The sequence below is a fragment of the Emydura macquarii genome, unplaced genomic scaffold (assembly GCF_026122565.2).
Source record: "Emydura macquarii macquarii isolate MOO-44397 ecotype Brisbane River unplaced genomic scaffold, CSIRO-AGI_Emac_v2 contig_3348, whole genome shotgun sequence".
NCBI classification, from domain to species: Eukaryota; Metazoa; Chordata; order Testudines; family Chelidae; genus Emydura; species Emydura macquarii.
This window is the reverse complement of record NW_027133485.1, coordinates 1,072,972-1,096,337: the sequence shown is the minus strand read 5'-3', so window position 1 is coordinate 1,096,337 and position 23,366 is coordinate 1,072,972. Positions and strand designations below refer to the sequence as shown.

The following is a 23,366-nucleotide window of genomic DNA, read 5'->3' as shown; positions in this document are numbered from 1 at the left end:
GTGTAGTGTGTCCTCCTAGAGAACGTCTCCATCACAAACAGCACACACACACACACACACACCCAACGCTTCCTGGTGCTACAGCGCTGTGCATCCTGCCCCCAGTGACAAGCTCTGGGACGCACCATCTTTCTCTGACACAGAGTGATATTGATCAGTGATGGGAAATGAACTATTCTGCTATGATTTAACAGGGTGATCCTGACAGCCCAGTTCAATTCTTGCGTGAGAGAACGGTTTTAGGGCGTTCACTCGGACAAGCTAGTCCCTGGGGGAGAAAAGGGAGGCTGCCCACCTCTTACCAGACTTGTTCTCTGGATGCCGTTGGACATCCCAGGAGTGAGGATGGACAGAGCCCAGTCGAAGAAGAACAGCTGCCACAGACTTCTCAATAACTCCGGACTGACTCCCTAGTTGTATCTGTCCCGTTTCTGACTGAACTTGGGGACTTTTTCCGTGTCACTGTGGTTGGAATTAGTTACTTCTCACACACTCTTTTCCTCTAAAGCCTTCAACTGCAAACCTCCAAGGGTGGTATTTATTCCTCTTTACTCTCGCCTTCATGCGGACGCTCCTAAGCCAGGCCGTGATTAAGGCCCTGGCAGGATGTCTCAGCAGCCTCTGGAATTTGCTTGTCCTGCCAACCCACAGAGGCCCATCTTGATGGTCTCCAGGGCATGCTCTGAAGGCCCATCCAGCTTTTGTCAGATGGACCCAGGGGGTCACTGTGTATATTTATGGGCAGCCACCTCTACGGCTGCCATTTATCCTGCACTATTTTAACATGTGCCTTGGCTTGCACCCCACGGGCCTGTTCTACCACATGGCGAGGCTCGGATGTTCACCTCCAAGGACTTACCCTGGACGCTGCAGGTGCCCAGCCGCTAGTAGAAGTCTCACTGGGGAGCAGTGCAGGAGCTTGCAGAAATGCCAGGGGGGTCAGAGTGCAGAGCCCGTCAGCACCCAGCACTACAGAGGCTCTCACACTGCAGATGGGGGCAGCAACTCGCTCACTTGGCTTCGCTTCGCTCCAAGTGCTGCTTTGGATGCGTAGTGGACCGGCACAGGAGTCAGGCCGAGAGGAGGGGAAATCCTCCTGTGGAAGTGGCCATGCAGCAGAGACGATGGAGTATTTTGCACCAAGAAGTTTAATGAGCAGAACAGCAGACAGCAGGAGATGCCCTGCAAGAGCTGCAACCGTCATCTGCATGTCCATGAAGCTGCCCCTCCCCACATGCCACATCTGTCCCCGGAAGGAATACCAGCCTCGCCACTGCTCAGGATCGCTCCTCGCCTTGCCCTGTGCTGGTGTGTCCCCTGCTGGTAGGTTCATGCAGAGGAACTGTGGAGACCTAGTTAACAAGGACACTCCAGAAGAAAAGGCAATCGGGGTGAAGCGCAACATCTCCTAGTCACTCCCTTTATCTGTAGGTGGTTCTTGTGGTTTTTATTTCTTCCCTGGCTTATCAAAAAAGCCTTTGAAATGTAAATGACTGTGAATTTGCACTGTAGCGGAGAATGCGGTATTTCGCCACCAGCGAAGTCGAGAGTTCACAAGGTAACTCTTGCAATGGAATGGACCATGCTGGGGAAAAGTGGAAATTCAGAGTCTCCTGTGACAGGAATGGATGGGCCAAGACACCTTCCAAACCCTGGACCAGCAGACCACACTGAGCACTGGACTCTCTAGAACAGAAGCTATTTGTGGGGTCGGTAAAACACAGCAGCTTGTATAAAAAATACCTATGGGTTTATCAGTAGAATGCGAGCTAGTAAAACACTGTCAAATCCAGTTTAAAACCAGTACACAAGTGTCCAGTTCACCCTGTTAACTTAGGTACCATATGAAATGGCATTATTGTGTCTCATCCTACAAAACATTGCTGGGGAAAAACACAACCAACCAAGCACGCTGCACAAACGCTGCTGTTTGGAGAACTCCAGGCTTTCCCCAGGAAAGGCAGTGCCAATTCCCAGACTCCCTCGCTATTCTGGAAGGACTAGTTTGCAGCATCCCTGCGTTTCCTGCCTCCCACTCACCCAGCTGCTCTTGGTAAAGTCTCAGAGATTTGGTCCAGTTTGGGGGCCAGCTCCTGGCCTGGCTGCACCATTGTCCCTGGGGAGTTTTAAGTCAATGCTCTGAACGTGTCCGTTTCTGCTGGACTCACACCTGCACGCCTCGACCGTGCATCTGTATCACCTGGGCTCGCAGGGTCTGGATCCCACTCAGGATCGTTTTCTGATGTTCCACTGAGGTGATCCCCAGACTCAGGACATCTCTGGAAAACAAGCCCAACAGCAGAGGTGAGTTAGCAGCAGCTGACCCCTGAGGGTACCAGCAAATGGTGAAATTGAAGATTTTAGACTAAAAGGCAACTGAAGACTCAGGGTCGCAGCTTGCATGGACACAAAGCCCCAAGCAGTTCTCCTGGGAGGAGCTCACATACAAAGTCCCCCAGAGGAGACAGCAACTCAGGGACAGAGGCTGTTCAATGACAATGGATGCCCACAACATGCTGGGCACTTCACAGGCAAGAGATGCTATCTCTGCCCTGCAGACTTTGGACTGGGTCCCACACTGTAATCTCCACTGGATGCAACAGAAAGACTGTAACAGTGACAAGAGCCAAGACCAGAGAAGCTAAAGCCAAAGGAAGCAGGCTGGAGGAGAAGGTCAGGAACTTATTCGGGGGCTCTGCTACCTTTGCTGTCTGGAAATGGTGCTGTCGTTTATTGGCAGCTTTCTAAACCCCAGGTAAGATCTGAGCTATGCCATGGAGAGGTAGCCGGCCAGCCATTCACCCACAAATACTGTAAGTGGTCTCCGGTGTTCCAGCTCTAAAATCTGAACAGGTCAAACAAAGGACAGATACACACAGACACGTGCAGCTCCAAGCTCTCCGGGGCGTGTTCTCCCAGGGAGTGCAAAAGCCCCGTGCATACCTCTTGCTCACATGTAATAGCGACTGCCTGGTATTTCAGGGCAGGCTTTTTTAAGCTGCATCTATTCTCTTGGTTTGTTCCTAGGACACTCTCCACTTACTGGACCGTCATCCTTGCCACAGATTCCAGGTAGCAGCACCCCGCAGCAGTGAAGTTATCTTTGTACCTGCCCATCGCTATGGCCTCCAGCCACTCGCCCACAGAACTGAATGATGGGAAGGCCGAGAAGGTGCGTTCGGTCAGGGGGATGGATGTGTCGTGAGGCCTGCCAACCCAAACAGCACACAAGCAGTTAGCTCACACCAGAGGAAGGGGAAGCTTCCATCCATAGGACTGAGTCTGGCAGCTACCTCTCTAGCAGGCCCGGCGCCTGGGCTGAGCCCATGCAGGTCTTAGGGGAACGGAAATGCAATGCCAGATCCTGACCTGCGCACTGGCCACGCAAGGAAGGGGAGATCACAGACTCGGGATCACAGACTGTGCTGCAGTTCCATGCTGCAGTTCCAGACAGGCGGTGTGTCTGTCTGTGCTCCTTGGGTTACTGGTCACTGCACCTTCTTCGATAATGGAGATGGCTCAGCCTGCCTGGAGCAGGTCTCACCCGCCACCAAGAACCGGAGCAGAGTAGGTCACCTGAGCACCCCTGAGGGCCTGCAGCTCCGCCAATGCAGCCGCACAGCCCTGCTGTAAGTTGCTTAGGAAGGGATTCAGTCGCATAACACGACGGGACGCCCCCCGTGGGAAGCACCACAGTGCAAGGTCTGCTGAAGAGTCAAAAGAGGAGCTGCCCTTAACCCTTGCCCTTCACCCCCTCTCCCTCATCTGAAGGGTTCAGCTTTTAATCCACTTCAGTTACATAACCCTCCTCGCCGTGCCGGAGCAAACCTGGGTGCCAGCCAGAGCTCCCAGCGTTTTCCCTGACCCAGTGGGGTGGTGAGAGCGTGTGTCTGACACCTCAGGGCAGCATGAGTTGGAGGCTGGGAGGCTGGGCTCTACAACAGAGACAGCGTGGGAGAAAACATCAAACACTCTGGGTGCTGTGGCCCAGGGATCCGCACAATAATGGATTCCGCTTCCCAAAATCCCTCTCTGCACTGGAATGCAGGGCGCCACCCTGATCTGTGGGGCAGGGGGAAAAAACTCCTTGTGTGCCAGGCTCTGGGAATCCTGCTACCCACCCTGTGCAATGGGTCACGTTGGTTCACTGCATCCAGGGCCCTGGGTGCCCAGAGAAGTGGGAGGGTAGAATTTGCCCCTTAATGCATAATGGCCATGTAGCTCTCCTGGGGTGTGTCTACACTGAAATTAAAAACCCTCGCTGGCCTGTGCTAGCTGAGTTGGGCCAAGGGGTTGTTAAAATGCAGTGTAGACATTCTGGCTCAGACTGGGGTCTGGGCTCTAGGACCCTGCGAGGTGGGAGGGTCCCAGAGCCTGAGCCGAATGTTTACACTGCAATTAAGCAGACCCTTGGCCCGGGCCAGCTGCAGGTGTCCCAGTGCAGTGCAGACACACCCCTAAGGCTCCTAGCTGGAATCGAGGTGTGGCAAGTTCATATTACTGGTGTCAGCCCAGAGAGATCCCCACAGCACTCTATGAACTCAGTGGGGTAAATGCAGCTTCCCCGACCAGGAATCCAACCATCCCAATTCCCTAAGGCAGACTGGGCTCAGAGGGCCCGATCCCAGTCTCGGTTGCAGCAGGGCATGTCTGGGAATAACTGCAGTGATTTAGACAGAGTGGGTCTGGATTTGCATCAGCGTGACTGAGTTCAGAACCTGGCACGGCCCTGGAGCTAGCTGTGTGGCCTATGGTTTACAGACAGAGGGGAACGCTCCTGCACTGCAACATTAAAGAGACAGATCAGTGATACAGACAGATGGTCACCTGGGGCCAGTGGAGGAGGCACATTTCAGAGGCTCTGGGTTTTGGACCATCTTGCTTAGGATATTGTGGATGTGTGAGAACTTGGGCCTCTCATTGCGATCCTTCTGCCAGCAATCCAGCATGAGCTGGTGCAGGGGGGGCTGGCAATTCATGGGGGCAGGTAGCCGGAACCCATCCTCGATGGCCTTTATCACCTGAAATCCCACATGGGGCAGTCAGAGAAAAGAGCTATAGAAAGGAGTCATAGAAAAGCAACAGAGCAGCCACTGTCTGCAGGACAAGCCCTTCCAAAGCTGCTGGCGTAAGACATTCGCATTGCTTTTAGCGAGCGGAGTGACATTGTTCACATGAAACCTTTTTCCACCAAAAATTGCTGGTTTGGGTCAATGGAAAAAATCAGTGAATTGGTGTTGAAATTGCCAAATTGTTTGCTTTGGTTGGGAAAAAACCCTGGAAAAAACCAAAATGTTTTGTTTAAAAAATGTTAAAACAAAATGTATCGATTCAAAATTATTTTTTCTGTTTCGAAATTTCATTCAACGTCATTAAAATTCTAAGAGGGTTAAAAGAAGTCAAGAATGAAATGAAATGAAATGTTTCATTTCAGGCTGAAGAACATCTTGTTTAACCGGAAACAATTTTTAAAAAACGTTTTTTGGTTATTTGCACGGCTCTGCTGTTCTATGCCTAAACTATGACAAATGTCCCCCTGCACAAGGTTAACCCAAGATGCAAATAAGGACCCACTCGAGCGACATACATGGCTTACAATTCATGCTGCCACAGAATGCCCCCCATTGAAACGTGGGCACGTATCCAGTGCCACTCTCTGCTTGGGGTGAGTGTCAGGGGGCTGTAAAGCGACTCACATCCTGGTTGGACATGTCCCAGTAGGGTCTCTCTCCGTACGACATCACCTCCCACATCACGACGCCAAAGCTCCACACGTCACTGGCAGAGCTGAAGCGACGGTACTGGATGGCTTCGGGGGCTGACCACAGCACCAGGCTCTTTCCACTCTGGCCATGCAGAAGAAAGGAAAACATGAGGTTCTCAACAGCAGAAGGACAAGGGAGTGGTTCAGCCAGGCTCACTCTGGCCGCAGATCAGCATGCCTCCCACCTGAGTCGTGGAGCAGTTAGTGAGAACCTCAGCTCTCAGCACCCCATGCAGCTTTAATGTGAGTGGAAAGCTTTGTGCAAATCCTTTAACAATGGAACAAGCACCAGTGCGCTGCAGGGGCGAGAGGTCCGGACCTGTTCACCTGAGAGACAGAGGCTGACGGCGTTTTATCCATACATATGTAACGAGAACACATTCAGAAGAACCAGGCACACACACACCCTCCCTCCCAGCTCCCTCTCTTGTAAGTAGCAAATGCAAAAACCCTTCTGGCAGCACTGGGGGACAGCAGGCGCTGGGCTCCTTTCAGTTACTAGGAATTCATTACACTAATTAATGAATTAGGCACAGAGATGAACGCAGACAATCGCACACCCGACTTGTCAGAGAGGGGCCCTGGCTTTTCTGCAGGGCTCCTCGGCTGGCGCCCATTCAACTCCCCCATCTCTCGCTAGCGCCAGGGAGGTTTCCATCCAGGACACGTGAGCCCCGGAGTCTCAGTCACAGCTCTGAGCAATGTGCTTTTAATTCCCCCTCCTATTCCGCAGCTCAGCCTGTTCTGGGGATGCGCTGAGCAGTTCAACAGCACCGGCCTCTCAGACTGGCCCATAGCTGGTGAGTGACAGCAGCTCCCCTCACGGGCAGGCAAGGCAGCTGTCCCCACGGTCTGTGAGAATCACACCCTCAGCCCCAACGGTCAGCTCCACAGGGCCTGGAGCCAGTGTGCGTCAGCAGCCCAAATACTGCCTGCAACGAGGAGTGTTCTTGTGATTGCAGAATCCACTCGTTTTTAAATATTAACGCCAGGGTTAGCGTGATGATATCATGGGTTCGGCTCATGTCTGCTGACTGGGGAGCATCAAACTAAACACATTTTTATTGCTTTTCCATTAAAAACATTGTACATTGATTTCTTCCCGGGCAAGTGAAATGCACTCGATTGGACTGCGGAAGAATTAGGGAGAGCAGCTGTAGACGGCCACGGTTAAGATGTGCTCAGGGTGAAGGGTCCGTCCTTGTCTCTGAAGCTGCAATTTGACCCCATAACTGAGAGAGCCTGGAATGAAAAGCTTTGTCGGCAGGACAATCCCCCTCCAAGTGCCGTGTTGTGTGTGAGGGGCTGCGGGTACGTTTGTGGTGGAATGTAATGGGTTCTCCAGCCCCACTCTTTATGTCTCTGAGTGTGTGTGCGCAGGAAGCGTACAGGCTAGGGAAGCTGAATAGGCATGTGTGTGAATCAGACAGGTCTTAAATTCTTAATTGAAACCCATGAATGTCATTACAAGTGATAAAACATACATAACTAAGCCTCAGCCTGCAAGAGCTGCTCCCAGCACACACACACACATATGTAGGATGGCAAGGAGAGGGGAAGAATTTGCACTGCACTGATTCAGATTCATAGCTAGTTTACACAGAAAGTCTTAGCATGTCACTGCCATTTACTTTAATCTCCAGCTGAAAAGAAAACTGTTGACACACAAATACTGGATTCATGTACCAGGGAGACACCACACCACCAGAAAACCTTCTGCTTCTGCAGGTTCACTGCATCTGGTATTACCTGGGCTGTGAAACTCAGCTGGCTTCAGATACATTCAGATCAGGCCTGCAAACCTCAGGGTGATGCTGGGCTTAGTTTTAGGTTATCCTGATTGTGGCTTTGTAGCGAAACCAGGCAAGATCCAGTTTCGCAACGATTCAGCATGAGAATGTGGCCATTCTGCCCAAGGTTTGCTTTTTGCTTTGGGAAACACTTGAACCAGATGCTCAAAGTGTAAATTGCAGAATTACCAAAGCTAAAGGAAACTTTCTCACCAACCCTGCGACGTGGAACCGGAGAGGTTTGTGGCTACAGCAGTAACCCAAGTTGCAGGGAGAACGATATTACATTTCGAGCTCTCTCTCTCAGGGGCAAGGCGGTGCAAGAAGATTGGGGCTAGAAAACATTCCCACCACGTCAGAATCATGCTCCTGTGCTGATGGGTGGGTGCAGCAGCCGCACAAAGAGCCTCATACGCTTGGCTCAGTCATGGGAGGGGATTTCAGCGTCTCTGGGGGATCCTGGCGTGTTTTTTTCCTCTGGCAGGTTTTTGTGGGGAATGTGGTTCTGTCACCCACCAGGTCTGTAGAAGGGAGGCTTCTCCATTCTTACGTTTCAAGGACCTCCATGATTCATACTTTGTACAAGGAAATTCCTCCTGCCTCTTGAACTTACGTCAGAAAGTTTTGCTTCTCTCACTCTAGGCTGCACTAACATATCCGTTCTTGATTCCAAGCACAAGTGGTGGTCTAATAACCCGAGAGCTCATCTTTGTATTCCCCAGTGACTGTCCCTGGCATTCCCACGCAGCTTCAAACCAAACCCTCTCCCCTCCTCTTCCCTCTCCAACCGCCCCACAAAGTTAGTGAGTTGTTACAGTGACCTGAGTTCGAGACTTCCCCCTCCTGCTGTGTCACAGCACAGGTCAGCCGCCGACAGCAGCGCCCTCCCTAGCTAGCCCCTGCAGCTTACCATGGTGGTGAAGATGATGGTCTCCATCTTATCTTCTTGGGACTGTCTGAAGCCTGAGATTTTGCAAACCAGGTTGCTATTCACAAGGACTTTGTGGGCAGCCAGGCTTTTATGTACGTAGCCCATCTCCGTCAGGTACTTCATGCCCGAGGCAATCCCATGTAACATACCAGTCAGCTGGGTGGCTGTGAACTGGCCCTCGTGTTTCTGCAAGACAGAAGTAGGGAAGGCTGCATTCCAGTGCAGTCAGCGTGGTCTCAGTCACACAGACAGATCATGCTCTGACTCTTTGGTGGTCTCATGTCGCACAGGTAGCCAATGTTCCAGTGGGTAATTGATACCCCCAGTGCACTCACCCTGAGAAACGAATCCAGCACCCCGTTCCCCATGTATTCCATCACAGTCATCATGGTATTTCCTGGGTGCACAGACAGAAAAGGAGCATTTAGCTAACTTGTACTGAGCACAGTTCGTTGCAGACATAAATACATACACCCAGCAAGCCCTCCAGACCCAAAGATGCCCAGCCCTCAACCCTTACCTCCTTTACACATTGTTTTTCTGCTTGCTTTTTACACTAGAGATTTGGGTCTTGTCTGCTCCATCTTTCCGGAGACTCTCTGTGCGTAACTAGAGAGTGAGTCAGACAATCACACCAAAGGACGAGGATCCTGAGCAAAGGAGGGAAGGGGTTTCGAATCACTTTTTAGAACTGATTTTTGAAAAAACTCAAACTCAAATGCCTGATAAACAGTGGTGAGAAAATCTCTCTCTCCAAGTTCAGCCATCCCACCTCCTGCCACCAAAGTGGGGAACTCCTGGAGGTGAACCGCTGGCTGCACAGCTGACGTGAAGCCGAAGGTTTTGGTTTTGTGGAACACTGGGCCGCAGACCAGTGCGAGAGGGGGCTCTGCCAAGGGACGGTCTGCATCTCACAGCTGGGGGCTCATCATCTCAGCTGGAGATTAGCCGGAGCAGCAGGCAGGGAGGGTGCTAAGAAGACGAATGCAGAACAGAGGCAAACTCAGCTTGTCGCGAACAATTTGAACCCATGTGACAAAGAATGTGAAGAGAAGAAAATTTTCAGTTGCTGGAAACGCTCACTGATGAGAAAAAACTTGATAAAAGGGTATTACTGAATGGTTGGACTGTTCATGATGGCAATGTTACATGCACCCTCCACAGGAAGGAGGAAGTGGGCCAAAGGGGGGGGCAGCACTCTATATGATAGACAGGATCTGTTTTAGAGTGATTGACAGCTCAGAATCTCAGGCTCTCGAATGCACATAGCTCAGTGTGTTAAGTAACAAAGTGCTGGAGTGGGGGTTCTGGTGAGTTAAACACCAAATCAAACCAGAGAGCAGGGTGAGCTGCTCCTGGAGCACCTGTCAGCAATGTGTGGGAAGAAAAATTGTGGTGTTATGGGGGGACTTCAACCCCAAACACGGGCAAGAAAGGGTTAAAAACCCAGTTAATCACATTCACTTCACCTGGGTGGTAATTAGGTCCTTACTCATCAGCCAGAGAAGGTGGGACTAAGGAAGGATCAGGTGATAACAGTCACCTGGGCCTTATAAATAATCTGAGAGTGTTTAATCCAGGGAGAGAAGCCACAGGGAGTTGGCTGGCTCTCTCCTGCCCTCCTGTGATGGGTCAAAGGGCCAGAGGCCTCAGGAAGAGTTTGGCTGGGCTGGGCTGGGCTGGGCTGGGCTGGGCAGGGCAGGGCAGGGCAGTGCTTGATACCAGAGCCAAGGAAAGGCAGAGGAATCCCAGGACAGGGCTGAGCACAGGCCTGGAAGACAGGTTAATGCAAAGGTACAACTCTAGGAACAAATAGAGCAGGCCATCCCTGCAGAATGAGGTTCGGTGGCCTGGAAAACAATGACTCTGAAAAGGGTTTAGGGGTCACGGTGAACAAGCAACTCAACAAGAGTTTCTAGTGCAATGCTGGGGCGAAAAGGGCTAATGCAATCCTTGGCTAAGTGTGAGAAGGAGCATGGAGGTGATTCTCCCTTTCTGTAGGGCATGGGTGAGACCAATACTGGAATGCTGCATCCAGTGCCAGTTTTAAAAAGGATGTTGGAAAAGTGTTGAGAATGCAGAAAAGGGCCACAAAATGATTCACGGGCTGTCGGAAATGCGAGACAATAAGAGACTAACAGAACTCAATCTCTTTAGCATATCAAAAAGATGATTGAGAGGAGACTTGATTTCTGTATACAAGTATCTTCCTGGGGAGCAAATAACAGGTACTAAAGGACTCTTTAATGGAGGACGGCCGGACAAGAACTAATGGCTGACAAATTCAGACTAGAAATCAGGCACGTTTTTAACAGTGAGGATGATTGTTCCAATGTTAATCTACCGAGAGAAGCAGTGGCTTCTCCATCTTTTATTTCAGCTCGAGACTAGGTCTTGAAATCCACAAGTTATTCAGCTCAGTACAGGGGTAGCAGCGTGAAAGTTACTGCCCTTTGATATATAGGATGTCAGAGTACATGATGAAATGGTCCCTTCCGGCTTTAAACTATGAATTTATGAAGGTCCTGTCTCACACATCTCCAGATCCTTCCACGGGACCCCCAAAAAACAAGACAGACATGACTTAGTAATCCTGATATTTCTCAGGTAAAAAAGCAGAAAAAGAAACCTTATAAATAAATAGCAGTAATCCGGGCCTCTTTCATGTATCATCAGACAGCTAAAAACAGGCACAAACACATTTCTTTGCCCCCTTTCAACAAGCTACCATCCACCCTTCAGATTTCACATCCCTGGTCTTTAACTTTCAGCTCTCAGCACAGCCAATGAGGGCTTACTGTGCAATCCTTATACTGGGAAATGCTTCATGAGTAGCAGGTAGTCGGGATGGGAGCAATGGGGACACGAATCTCACGTGAGGTTTTGAGGCCATCAGACCCCTGAGATTTTCCAGAGGCAAGGCTAGATGTTTCCTTTATTCTGAAACAAGATCACATCTGCCAAACTGAAAAAGAGGGAACCTGCACAGGAAAGGGGCCATTACTTCCCGAAACATTAGCAATGAGGAGAGTGAGTTTGCTCAAGGCGAGAGAGTTGCATTTCTCTAGCACAAACATATAATTAAAGCAACTAATTCGTGTTTCTGATTACTTCACTAGCAATGGTGGAGCTGTTCATTTAAATGGCATAGTTCGCACACCCACAAAGCAAGCATACGCACTGCATTTTGAAGAAGAAATTAGTCCAATGTAGGAAATGGAGTGGATATAATTCTGGTACTTATCCACTTGACGATCAGACGATGGATTTCTGTGCATCTGTATTGCACACAAGAGGCTTAAACTCTCAGGGCCTGATTCTTTTGTACCTTGGAGCCCGATCCTGCAGTTTGGTCTGCCTGCATGGATCCATGTACAGGACTGGGGCCTCAGAGGGATACATGGGTCTAATCCTGAAGAGTGTACAGTCAGCATAATGGGGCTCTGTCCTTGATATGGAGCCTCTGTGTGCTGCTGGGATAGGAATATTAAATTCTATAACTATGAACGCTTTGAGTAGCACCATTGAGGAGAAAGGTATTACTCAGTGTGTGAAGGCTAGCTGGATCCGGACCTATGTTAAAACAGAAGCTGACACACTGTGTTATAAATAGCACGGGGAACAACATGCGTGGACACGTTTCTCTGTATTCATGTGGATCTCTATTTAACTACAGCTTCCTCAGATTCATAGAGAATGCACACTCCACAGACAGCAACCACGCATTCATCTGTTTTACTGACAAACCCTCATTCTGATTTGCTTTTGTGACAAGAGTTGGTTTTGCTGCTAACCCAGTTTGATTCCCTGGCTTTATTAATCTAGCTGTAAAAATTCTGTTAAACGACATCAGAACCGGAACAGAATAAACAGAACCAGAGCAGAATAAAAACAAACCCAAGCAAATGTTTGCCTGCTAGAGGGCAACTGCACAGCATTCCCAGCACCCGATAGCCACATGCTAAACAAGGGCTCGAGCGTATTACCCGGGTAGCTCAAAGGCGAGACTCCTGCATTAATAACCCGGACTCCAGAGGGGTAATTAAGAAAACAATCAGCATTCTTCCCGCTTTCACACAGGACAATTGCTTTCTGTTGTTTTTAAATTACCAAGCAAATGAGGCAGCATTGTTGCCACAAACATCAGATCGGGGAGTGTGTCGCCTCATTTTGCTGGGCACTAATAAGCGTGTAACGATTCTGGAATCACTTTGTATCTGCTCCTCAGAGTACATGCCATGCAAGCGCAGAGCGACTGTCTGAACACATCTCCCTTGCGGTGCCCAGCTCGCATCATTCTCAGCCCATCTAAACACTCGCTCGGAAATGCACGTAACCTGAAGCAAACATGCCATCGCTGCAGTGTGTGGATGTGATTGTTTTCATGGTTTTACAGCCGTACCGTGTGTGGGCTGTGCATAACGTCTCATCGCGTAACTCACGTCTTTCTGGTTCTGAATATTTCCACACCAGTGATTCTGCAGCCAGCAAGCAGGAGCCTGGACTCTTGGCGTTCAGTTTCCATTATAGCTCGTGGCTGACGGCATTTCCTACTGTTACCACCATCGGCTGTAGGAAAAGCCCGGCAGCCACTGGCATTCTCACAGCCCGGTACTGCAGGCCAGGGATAGGAATGCCAGCTGCCAAGCGCTCCCAGCACTGCTACCACCGTGGTGATCAGCTGGTGCTAGTGAGTTTGGGAAATAGCCGGCAGAAACGGCTAGTGTAGGCACAGCCTATGCTGTCAAGTCCTGGCCCCTCCCTGTGCCTCAGTTTCCCCATTAGACAGGGTTGACAATAGATACCTGCCTTTTGTAAAGGGCTTTAGGTGTCCCGGATGAAAGGGGCTGTATATGTGCACGGTGTTAGGATTTACTGTATTTTTTTTGCACTCACTCAGGGAATCGCACACTCTGAAAGCGGCCAGGACAGTGAGCGAAGTGTGTGAGTCTTTCACCCCAGCCCGGCACAAAGCTGCCAGCAATTGTGGGGCTCAGCCCCCCGCTCCAAGACTTTTCAAGCTGAAAGTGAGGAGGTGGATGCAGGGGTCAGTGAACCTAGCACATTAGGTGTTCCAGTCAAATCCTAGCGCTAGGGTCTAGTCACAATGGGTTTGGCAAGTGTCATCCTAGATTAATTGTCCCTGTTATTAAAAAAAACCCAAACCACACCCAATCTGGAACCAAGAGGAAGCCATGTGGGCTTGTGCCACAGAGACCTAGGACCAAATCAGCCAATGGTGGTGCTGTTTGGGATTGAGGTGGGTGGCAGAGCTACTGTCCAGACGGGGAAGGCTCCCAAAAATACTTTGCTTGACCCCAGCTTAGGGAAAACCAATCTAAGGCTGTCAATGCCAGTAGCACAAACATAGCAAAAAGCAGGGAAAGCTTCGTCTGTTTGGGCCGCAATGAGTTTGCATACCATGAAATGTGGAGTCAATAATCCCTACCTCTGGTGATGACTCCTTCCAGGCGGATGATGTTGGAGTGATCAAACTGGCCCATGGTGCTAGCCTCTGCCAGGAAGACGCGCTTCTGCTTGTCTGAGCAGCCAGCTCGAAGGGTCTGGATGGCAACCAGGAGCTCTCTCTTGCTGGGAAGTTTCAAGCATCCCCGGCAGACTTCTCCAAACTCTCCTGTGCCATAGGAGAGACAAGCATGAAAGAGTGTCTGCAGCTGAAGGCGGGTGTATGTCTGTTGTCTTTGGGGTTGGATGTGTTAAAGAGTTAACATTCCCAGGGAACAAGGCGTGTGATTGTTTTCATAATGTCATTCTTCCACAGCTGTGAGAGCAGCGCTCTATCTGTCAGTCATTCACAGGCCAGGAAAAAGGCAGCTATTTCTACAGCTAATTTTATTTATGGCTTCCTCAAATCTGTGACTATCATTGTGCAAAATAATGCTGCACAGAACTGCTGCAGTGCAATGGGAAGCAGGCCTATAACGTTTTACACAGCACAAGGGGCGGCACCGCTAGTCTAGAAAACCAGCTCCCCTTTTTGTAGTGTTTCCTTGTATCCCACATGTCCTAACAGGACCTCGTCTGCCCTCTGGAACTGCAAACACAATGAATTGGGAGATACAACATTTTGGTGGATTGTTTTGTCATCTAGCAAAGGCAAGAAACGCTGCGCGAGTGACAATGAGCTCTCTGGTCAGGTGCTTAAACGGCCCCAGCCCGGTGGTATCTGAGGTCCTCCAAAGTATTTGCAAACCAAACTACTACTAATACTCCCTTTTGTCCCTCTCAGTCAGAAGGAGGAACTCTAGTCCCAGGGTGACACCGGCAGGGTCTCAGATATTGCTGAGTTTTGTGTCAGTTTCATACTCTCCTCCCTGCTGGCTCTTCCAAGGAGGGTGCCAGACAGCGGCCTGACAGCTCAGCCAATGGGACACCCAGCTCTGCTTTTTGGAACAGAAAACTCTTCGCTGTTGCCACAATGCGCTGCTCACAAAATGGATTTACAGTTTTGCTTAAGTCCCCACTAATGGCAAAAGCTGCACCAGGACCCTGTGTCGTGCAAAGCCCGAGGCCAGACAGAGGACTGGGATTACACAGAGCTGGGTCACACTCCCTCACCTCGGAGAGATTAGCCAGCAGCTAGCCTGGAAGGTATTTTGGGGTGTGAGCAATGTGGCTGCGAATGCAATGGCTGTGCCAGGCTCAGCAGCTCCCGCTAAGGGTGGGGAGCTCTCATTGCACTCCCGGTCGGGGAAGCAGCGGAGGCTCTGCTGTCTGAGCAGGGGGCAGCTTTCACCCCTGCCAATCGTTACTGAAACCAGGGATTCTTTGCAGGTATCTTGGCTGTGGTACGGAACCGACGTAGGATTCCCCACTGGCAAAGATACAAGTCTGGGCACCTGGGTGACCATCCCTGAGCGGGAAGTCTCCACAGACTGGTGCTCTAAGCATCTGCCATGGCTGGGAGTTTCTGTCCCTCTATCACTCCCGTTGGTAACTGTGGAGAGCAGCTCTCGCCCTAGGCCACCCAAGGAGAGGTGCCTTGGTGGGTAAAACCCCATTCGTAAAGTGGAGCCTAGACGTTAGAGCAAGCAACTGGGCTTCCATTCGTGGCTCTGTCAGAGACTCGTGGACCTCGGGGAAGCTCCATCACCTCTCGTGCCAGTGAAATGGGGATAATCCCGAGCCAGCTCACAGGCCTGGGTGGGTTCGTTCATCCCATTCATCGCAGGATGCAAAGGGATTTGCGATGGTAATACCGAGCCAGTCCCCGCCACCTTCTCTCTGATTTTCCTCCCTGAAGAGCACCTGATGGCACATCTCGCACACCTGTGTCAACAAGTGCGTCTGTCCAACAGAGGCGCTAACTCAGCAGAAGCCACAGGGCAGCCCAAGTCTCAGAGCCAGCGCTCGCATTCAGAGCTGTTCTCCTCCAGTCGAGCAGTCTCCCACGCACAGAGCGGAAAGGCAGCCCTTCCCTTCCCTTCCCTTCCCGGAGACACGCACCTGGCTGTGCTTCAGCCTGCTCCTTTCTACCTGCCTTCTGCAGACTCCCATTGCCAGACGTGCTGGGTGCGCTGCATCCCCTCCACAGGCCGGCCCTATGGGTGGGATTTACACCAGGACCAGGAGAGTCCCGGAGGATGAGGAAGGGAGGGGGCGGCTAACAGATGAGCCACCCTCCCCCTGACAGGTGAGCTGTGTTGGAGGGATCGACCCCCACATCACCTTCGCTGCCCAGATCTCTTGCCGGTGTGACAGCCAGCCTGTTAACCATGCTCGTGTTAGAGATCCTGCACTAGCTCCGTGGGTTGCAGCAAAGATCCCACAAGCTGCCATCTGCTCCCTGCGCTGATCAGAGACGAGGGCGTCCCAGCACAGCACAGGCCAGCCTGCTTGTTTCTGTCCTCCTGGGAAGGGAGTGGAAATGACCCACAGTGTTTGAGCAACTCATTCCCTAGGGAGCCGGGCTGAGGATAGGCACCAACAGCACTTGCTGTGCTGAACCAGAGGGCAGAGGCTGGGGGAGAAGTGAGCTGAGAGGCAGGCTGTGCCCTGCCTGCTGGAAATCCTACCTCAGCCCTGGCCTGGAGCCCCGGGGATGCAGCTGGGAAACCGGTGAATGAGGAGCTAGGAAACAGCCCCTAACTCCATACCCCGAGGATGCTGCTCCTCTGACTGCTCGCTACGGGCATCCAGGGCCGGGCAAGAATGCCTCTCTGCAGCGCGCGCTGGAGCCCGCTGGAGAGTCCCTGGCGGGAACACTTGCCTGTTCCAATGATCCTCTCGATTTTGATACTAGAGTTGTCGAGCTCTTTGGCAAAGAGGTGCACAGCCTGCATGGGGTCTTCACAGGTGTCAGGGTCAATGTACGTCCTCCTGGTTGGTATCTTAACTACAGCAAAGAGGGGGAATAAACAGAGACTGTGAGAAGAAAACCCAGTGCCACTCTGTGAAGCTCCTGCCCAGCCGGGACCCCACTGAGTCAGGCACCCGAGAGGAAGGCACTGGGTGCCCTGATCTTGGGGTAATGGATTGGTTTTGTCTGGCTCAACCCAGAGAGGCAAAGACTGACGCAGTTTCTGCACACTCCAAACAGGCAGAGAGCTGTTGTGCCTGTGGTCTGCATGTTACGTGTTTGCCCCCATTGGGGAACCAAACCAGCAGCAAAGGCCAATCCCACGTCTATTGAAAACAAATTCCAAAGAGCAAATATGCTGGATGCAGTTCCTCTGACATCCTGCCTGGACTTGATTTCACCTGAGGTTGGCATTAGGGCACCAGGAGCCACCTCCTCCCTCCAAATCACTGGCAGGTAGCCTAAGAAACCCCAGCTGCTGCACTTCATTTCACCCTGCTTTGTATGGAAAACCTTCAGCCAACTTCTGAGTGCAGCTCTGCAGTAATCAAGGATCTTCAAAAGCGGATGACAGCAGCAAAGCACACAGGCTCTGCTGCCTCTCAATGCTTCAGGGAGCAGAAGAGTGTGTGTGTGCTTAACCGGCATATGCCAGGAATCAAATAAACTCATCAGTTCTGACATTTGAATTTCCTTTGACAACTGTTGTCTGTAAAATTATCACTGCTTGATAATCAAGAGCTGCCCCAGAAAACAAACCCACGCTGTCACGTAGCTGGATGTGAAAAGCTGACAGAATAATTCATACGCCCTCTAGAAAGTTGAAAGCATCTCCATTTCCTGTGGCATGCCAGTGACCCCCCTGGTCACCGGCACTCTGTGTGCAGGAAGGACGGACACTGGCTTATGAAGCTGTCAAGCCAGCTGTCTCCGGAGAGCCCTGCTGTGCTGAGTTGGCCTTCTCTGAGATAATGCAGGATGACAGCACGTCACAAGGAAGGATTCCAGGCTGCTTTGCAGAGAGCAGGGTTATTACCAACAATAAATGCGGAGATCCCCACACAATTAGACACAGCACAGTGGCCAGACCTCACTTACAATGGAAGTACAGCTCCTCGTCTCCATCCTGGCTGGCTTTGCTGTACCCACATTGTCTGCAATGAAAATCAATGTTCATGTTATGCCTTTGGGTGTGACTCTCCCATTGGAGAGAGAGCCCCCAGTGACAGTGACAGTGCCCGAGTGTGCTGTCCAACCCCACAAAATCCATTAGCACTAGGAGCCAAACGCCAGGGCTAGATAACGCTTGTACACTTAACCACGGTGGTCTCCGTGATCCAAACCCTAGCAGGAGAGAACCACCGAGGCAAGGAGAGTAATAATGCAGGAGCTGAATGTGGAGCTGCGTCTGCAGCCATGGGAGTGGGAGAGCAGCAGAGGAGAAATGCAAATGGCTGGGGACAAACCATGCAGAGTGGGCATGGCCGATCCTGGGTTGGGGTGGAAGCCAACGAAGGGCAGGTCACATTTCGAGCAACAACACATCAAGGCAAGTTCTGCGCTCCAGTGGATAAAGAGGGTGATAGAGCAGTGTCTCCCCATCCTTTCCAGTCCACACTAAGTGCATCCTGGTCTCCTTATGCCAATGGCTACCAGATGCCAGTCTGGTTTGTCTGGTAACCTGGCACGTGCATGACTCAGATGTCCGCATCATGGGACAGGTACAGATAAGCCCTGTAGCGGGAAGGATATTTGCCTGCGTGCACCCCTGTAATCTCAGCCTGCCACTTCCTTTTCTAGCGAAGACGCTAGTCAAAGCCCAGGTGATGGACGGACTCCCCCAGTGAGTCAAGCAACTGATTCTCAGGGCGTGGCACTAGCAGCGCAACAGTCAGATCCCTGCTGTGGCCTTCAGGGGCAAAATGCCAACTCCCCGGCACCCGCCCGGGAACACCCGTCAGCTCCCTGCTGCCGAGGGTATAGCTGCTTTCAACCTGGGGCTGCTGCTGCTGCACCGGCTCAGAGGCAAGAGGCCTGCTGGCATGCAAGAGAGCAGGAGCAAGGCTCAGTGAGGACCGAGCCGCAGAGCAGGGCTGCCCCAGGTGCCGGGCTTCCTGGCTGGCATCTGTCTTGGAGGGGTAGTTTTGGTTAATTAGACTCCAAGCAAAGCCAACACTACACACTGCTGCGCCTCCTGCAACTCCTCCCCCCGCACCCACCCACACACCAGCCACCCGCAGGAGGGAGGGGCTTTACATCAGTAAGGAGCTTCCCCTCCAAAGCAGGGCCCAGAGCCGTGCAGAGGGGCCATCGGCACGGGCAAACTGCACGACTCTAAATCAATTAAGCGAGCCTTCCTTCCCTTAGGGCCGCTCCTTGGCCCCCCCAGGGCCGTTCCGGGAAGGAGCTGAGCTGAACTCTGGCTGCCCGGTGTGCGGGCTGGGCTCTTTGAGACCAGGCGTTCTGTGCACCCCAGCCGGCCACTCTGGAGCCCTCTCCCCTTGCTGCTCCACCCAGGGGCCTGGTGAGCTGGGGTTACGGAGGTGTCGCACTTCTTGGAAGTGCATGAAGGTGGCTTGCTCCCGTCCCAGGCCTGACCTTACACAACGCACGAGTCTTCGCTGGTCATTTTTTATTATTTTGTTTATTTAAATTATTATTTGTGGCTCAATTGAATCTTTTAAATTAAAATTTACAGATCATTAAACTGAAACCTCTGCCAGGTTAACAGAGGTGCCTCTTGGAACCTTTTCACTTGTTCCTGCAACCCTGGCAGGAGGAATGGAAATCATCGAGAGTGGCTCCAAAGACAGCACAATCATTGGCTTCATACACTTCCCTGTGCAGTTTGGAACTCCAGCTGTCTGGGTTTCACCCATCCTTAACCCCCAGAGCTAGCCCCAGCCAAATCAAACCAGAGCTTCTGAGAGAAGCCACGGATGAGAAAGATCAACATAAATAAGGAATTAAAAATGCTAAACTAACTTTTTGACTTTAAGGGAATTTCAGTCCTTGATTAATCAGTTAGAAAAGTAAAGAGCTTCAAACTACAAGGAGTGTCCCACAGGTGCCCCTCTGTGCCCGACCCATGGAGGATACGAGTCTGGTACAGTTCCAAGACACAGAGCCACATCTGTAGCGCAAGCTGCAGAGACTCGTGCTGCTCTCTCTGAAAGATCCCAGTGTTGGCCAATATGGGGCCACATTGAAAACAATATGGAGAATCCTGTGGGTTTAGCTGTTATCAACTGGAGTCCAAAAATTCTCCCAGATTCTTTATCCCCCCCCCGGCCCAAACACTGGTACCTGACGGTGAAATTCACCCCTGGGCAGAGGGCCTGCTCTTCACGGTGCCTCGGCCTTGCGCCGATCCCGTCTGAGCAGGTTTTACCCTAAGGCAGCCAAACCCACAGCCCAGAGGGCAGAGCTTGGCTGTTACAGGGACGTGTCTCTTTCCAACAGTGTCCCACGAATCCTGGCTGCAACACCGGGAGTATCAGATACACCAAGCCAGCAGGCAGCCCCAAGAAATCCTTGACACATAGCCATATGCACAATAAAGAGGTATGAAGTCTGCTCACCTCCTCCAGATCATCACACCAATCACCATGGAAACCAGCACAATCAGCCCAGCAATTGCAACCACCACGATGATGATGACGGGATTCTGCTCGCTTGAAGCCACAGTCGCTGCCAAGGAGGGAAGGGAAATGGGTTAGGTCTGCATTCCCCTCCGCAAGGCATGGGGGCTGGAACCGGCCTGGCGGTTACAATGCCTTGGCTCACGCTGCATTCCTGCACCAGAGTGGCCAGGAATATCAAGCACCAAGTGCAGGCCCTGACAACATAATGATGTGTGCCCACTCACAGCTTGCCAGAGCTCAGAGCTCCAGGGCCGGCCCCAGACAGCACCTCCTGCATCACTGGCAGTGCACAATAGGCCCTTAGTGCTTAAACACAGCCTGAAAAGGGAACAAAGCTCTGGGTATTTCTAGAGCAAAACACAAACAAACACATAACAAAGGCCGGGGAAGGGTGACAAGTCGTTTAGGCTTTTCTGCACCATAAAGAAGCAAGGAAAGGTACAAAGTAAGTCCCTTCTAACAGCCTCCCTTGCACATTCCCTGCAACGCAGGCGCATCACCCTAGACTAAGCTGCAGTTCACAGATGATACATGGTCTGAAAATTTCGTGTAAGTGACAACCCCGCCCTCATGGCTGACGCTGAGAAGAGATTTCCACCGGGATTCATTGAATGCCAAAAGTGACTTTCATGCTGACCCCTTATTAGCAGCACATGAGATGTCTGATGTCGGGCCAGACCTGGGAGCAATGGGTCGCAGCAACTGCCAGTGTCAAGGCTGCAGGAGAAGCCCCGCATGCTATTTCGGTGGGTCTGCAGCACCCCTGGCTGATTTTTCACTCTCATGTCACGGGAAGAGTGGCAGCTCACTTACGAAGCCAAGGCAGCCGGACAGTGAGAAGCGAGAGGATTTTCCATTGATTGGTAAGGCCATAAACACCCTCGAGTCTAAAACCTTGCCAGGTTCCTTTGGAGCATCTCACTGTCCTGGAGCTCGGACCGTCCTTCTGCTAAACCAACGCACGCTCCTCTAGCAAAGATTGGAGAAATTGTCTCTGCAGGTGCCAAGCTGCTTTTCATCGTTATTTCTACAATTTACAGGTTGATGCAGCTTTGACAGCCAGAGCCACCGTGATCAGAGTGAAGGCGGGACAACGCTGACGGGGGGAGCGGAGTAACTATTGACTCTCAGCCTTGGCAGACGCCTAGTTCTGTTAGCTGGCAGTGAGGAAATATTCCTGTTTTAGAGACATTAAAATGCATCGCTTACAAATGGTTCCCCTCGCTAGTTCAGTGCTTTCCTCTCCTGCACTGGCAAACAGGGCGCTGAGAGCGCTACATTCTAGGTACAATTTTCATTCGATTCACTTCGTTCTGAAGATGTCTTCTGTGTGGGAAATGGATGCAATTTAAAGCCCTGTTAAACACAATCCGTAAAACTTCACATTGAGCCAGCTATCTCTGGGCTGTCGTTTCCAGCCAGGGTGGGTCATTAAACTGAAACCCACTATCTGCCCCCTCCTCTCTGTTAGCGGTGAAATAAGATGCTTCTTGACAATTGTTTTGAATGGAAGCTGTAAAAAGTAAAAGCCCCAGCAAAATCTAGTGAAGCTGATTCATCCAGTCACAATAATGGACACCCAGTCACTTCATGGACCAGGACCGTTAGTGGCTGAAAGCAACCACCTCTGACCGGGGACACAGGCTCAAGACCAGCTCTATTTCCAGGTGAAATGATCTGAAGGACCCTAGTTTGGTTTCTAGTGGATGACAGTGAAATCAACCCCTCTCCTCTATGGCATTATTTGAAGGCTGCATGTCTCAGAGGATTGAAAACAGGTAAAGTGCCCTTCACAGTTCAGCGACTGAGCCGTTCCCATCTGACAGCTGTTTGGTGGCCCCTGTGTAACGGAACTGGTGGAATCCGTCCAGATGTCGATGTCACAAAAAACCAAGTCACAATTGGCCCTAGTGAGCCCCTCCTTGGCAGCCTGACTAGATACCCAGAGATGTCTGGTTAATATCTCCCTTCCCACTGCCCAGGGGAATCTCTCTAGGCACAGCAGAAGTGGACAGGCGGGTGGGAAGCTGGTCTGTCCTTGCCAATGCTGCACTTGCTCTGTGGACCATCCGAGGACATCAGCCTCGTTAGTGCAACATCGATCTCTGAAATTAGGAGAAGAAAACAGGCCCCTGGGAATGAAGGAACAGGCCCTCGCTCAGCAGAGGAGAGGTTCCCAGGACAGACTCTGCTGCTTGAAGTCACAGGCATGCACCATGTGCAGTAGAGTTGTTACAACCCAAAGTAAGGCATCTAATGTATGCTCTGTGTTTGACACACACACTACAAGCCCGGATAGCACTTACGGTCCCCCAAGGTTTCCACTTCAATACTAGGAGTGGAGTTTCCATAATCCTGGCCTGAAGACGTCCGGATCTGGAAAATGTAGCGGGTGCCAGGCTTAAGGTTACTGACCGTCACGGCTGTCAACGCAGTTTTCACGGTTGAGTAACTTTGATCTCTTTGACCCTATGAAATAATGACACACAGGAGATGTAACTAGATTGACAGCTGTCCTCTATCTGAGCTGTGGAGCAGCTGTCTTCGCGCTGTGCCGCTGGGTCCCATCACGACTGACTAGCCAAACATTAGACCATCTGCAAACATGAAACGTTCTCTAGACACCACAACAGAAATTACATCGAAAAGTTACAAGAAGTTAAAAGAAGGGCAAATAAAATGTACCCAGGATGAGAGGCTGGGGCCAGGGTGGTTATAAAAGGGGCTAGGCCAGCTTCCTTGGCTGCCTGCTCCCATTCATGTCTTTACATCCTCTTTCCCACCACTTTGCACCCTGGGCAAGTCTCCCATTAGTGCATGTCAAGCCCCTTCCCCTTCTACCTCCAAGGAGTTCCCGAGCATGGCACTACACAGAGGATATGATTCATAATAATCCTCATAGATCAAAAAGTAGCTG

General features: G+C 51.3%; 1 protein-coding gene across 1 annotated transcript in view; it reads right to left on the bottom strand.

The window, feature by feature from the left end:
* Window positions 1-1,140: 1,140 nt before the first annotated feature.
* EPHA10 (EPH receptor A10) overlaps window positions 1,141-23,366 on the bottom strand; it is a 101,760-nt gene continuing 79,534 nt past the window's right edge. The window contains exons 7-18 of the mRNA XM_067533939.1: window positions 22,756-22,918; window positions 20,387-20,495; window positions 17,904-17,959; window positions 16,716-16,841; window positions 13,935-14,120; window positions 8,821-8,882; window positions 8,465-8,671; window positions 5,697-5,846; window positions 4,828-5,021; window positions 3,044-3,208; window positions 2,171-2,279; window positions 1,141-1,352 (exon numbers count right to left, since the gene is read on the bottom strand). Coding sequence (XP_067390040.1) covers window positions 1,278-1,352; window positions 2,171-2,279; window positions 3,044-3,208; window positions 4,828-5,021; window positions 5,697-5,846; window positions 8,465-8,671; window positions 8,821-8,882; window positions 13,935-14,120; window positions 16,716-16,841; window positions 17,904-17,959; window positions 20,387-20,495; window positions 22,756-22,918 — 1,602 coding nt within the window. The 3' untranslated portion in view covers window positions 1,141-1,277. The remainder of the gene's footprint in view (window positions 1,353-2,170; window positions 2,280-3,043; window positions 3,209-4,827; window positions 5,022-5,696; window positions 5,847-8,464; window positions 8,672-8,820; window positions 8,883-13,934; window positions 14,121-16,715; window positions 16,842-17,903; window positions 17,960-20,386; window positions 20,496-22,755; window positions 22,919-23,366) is intronic.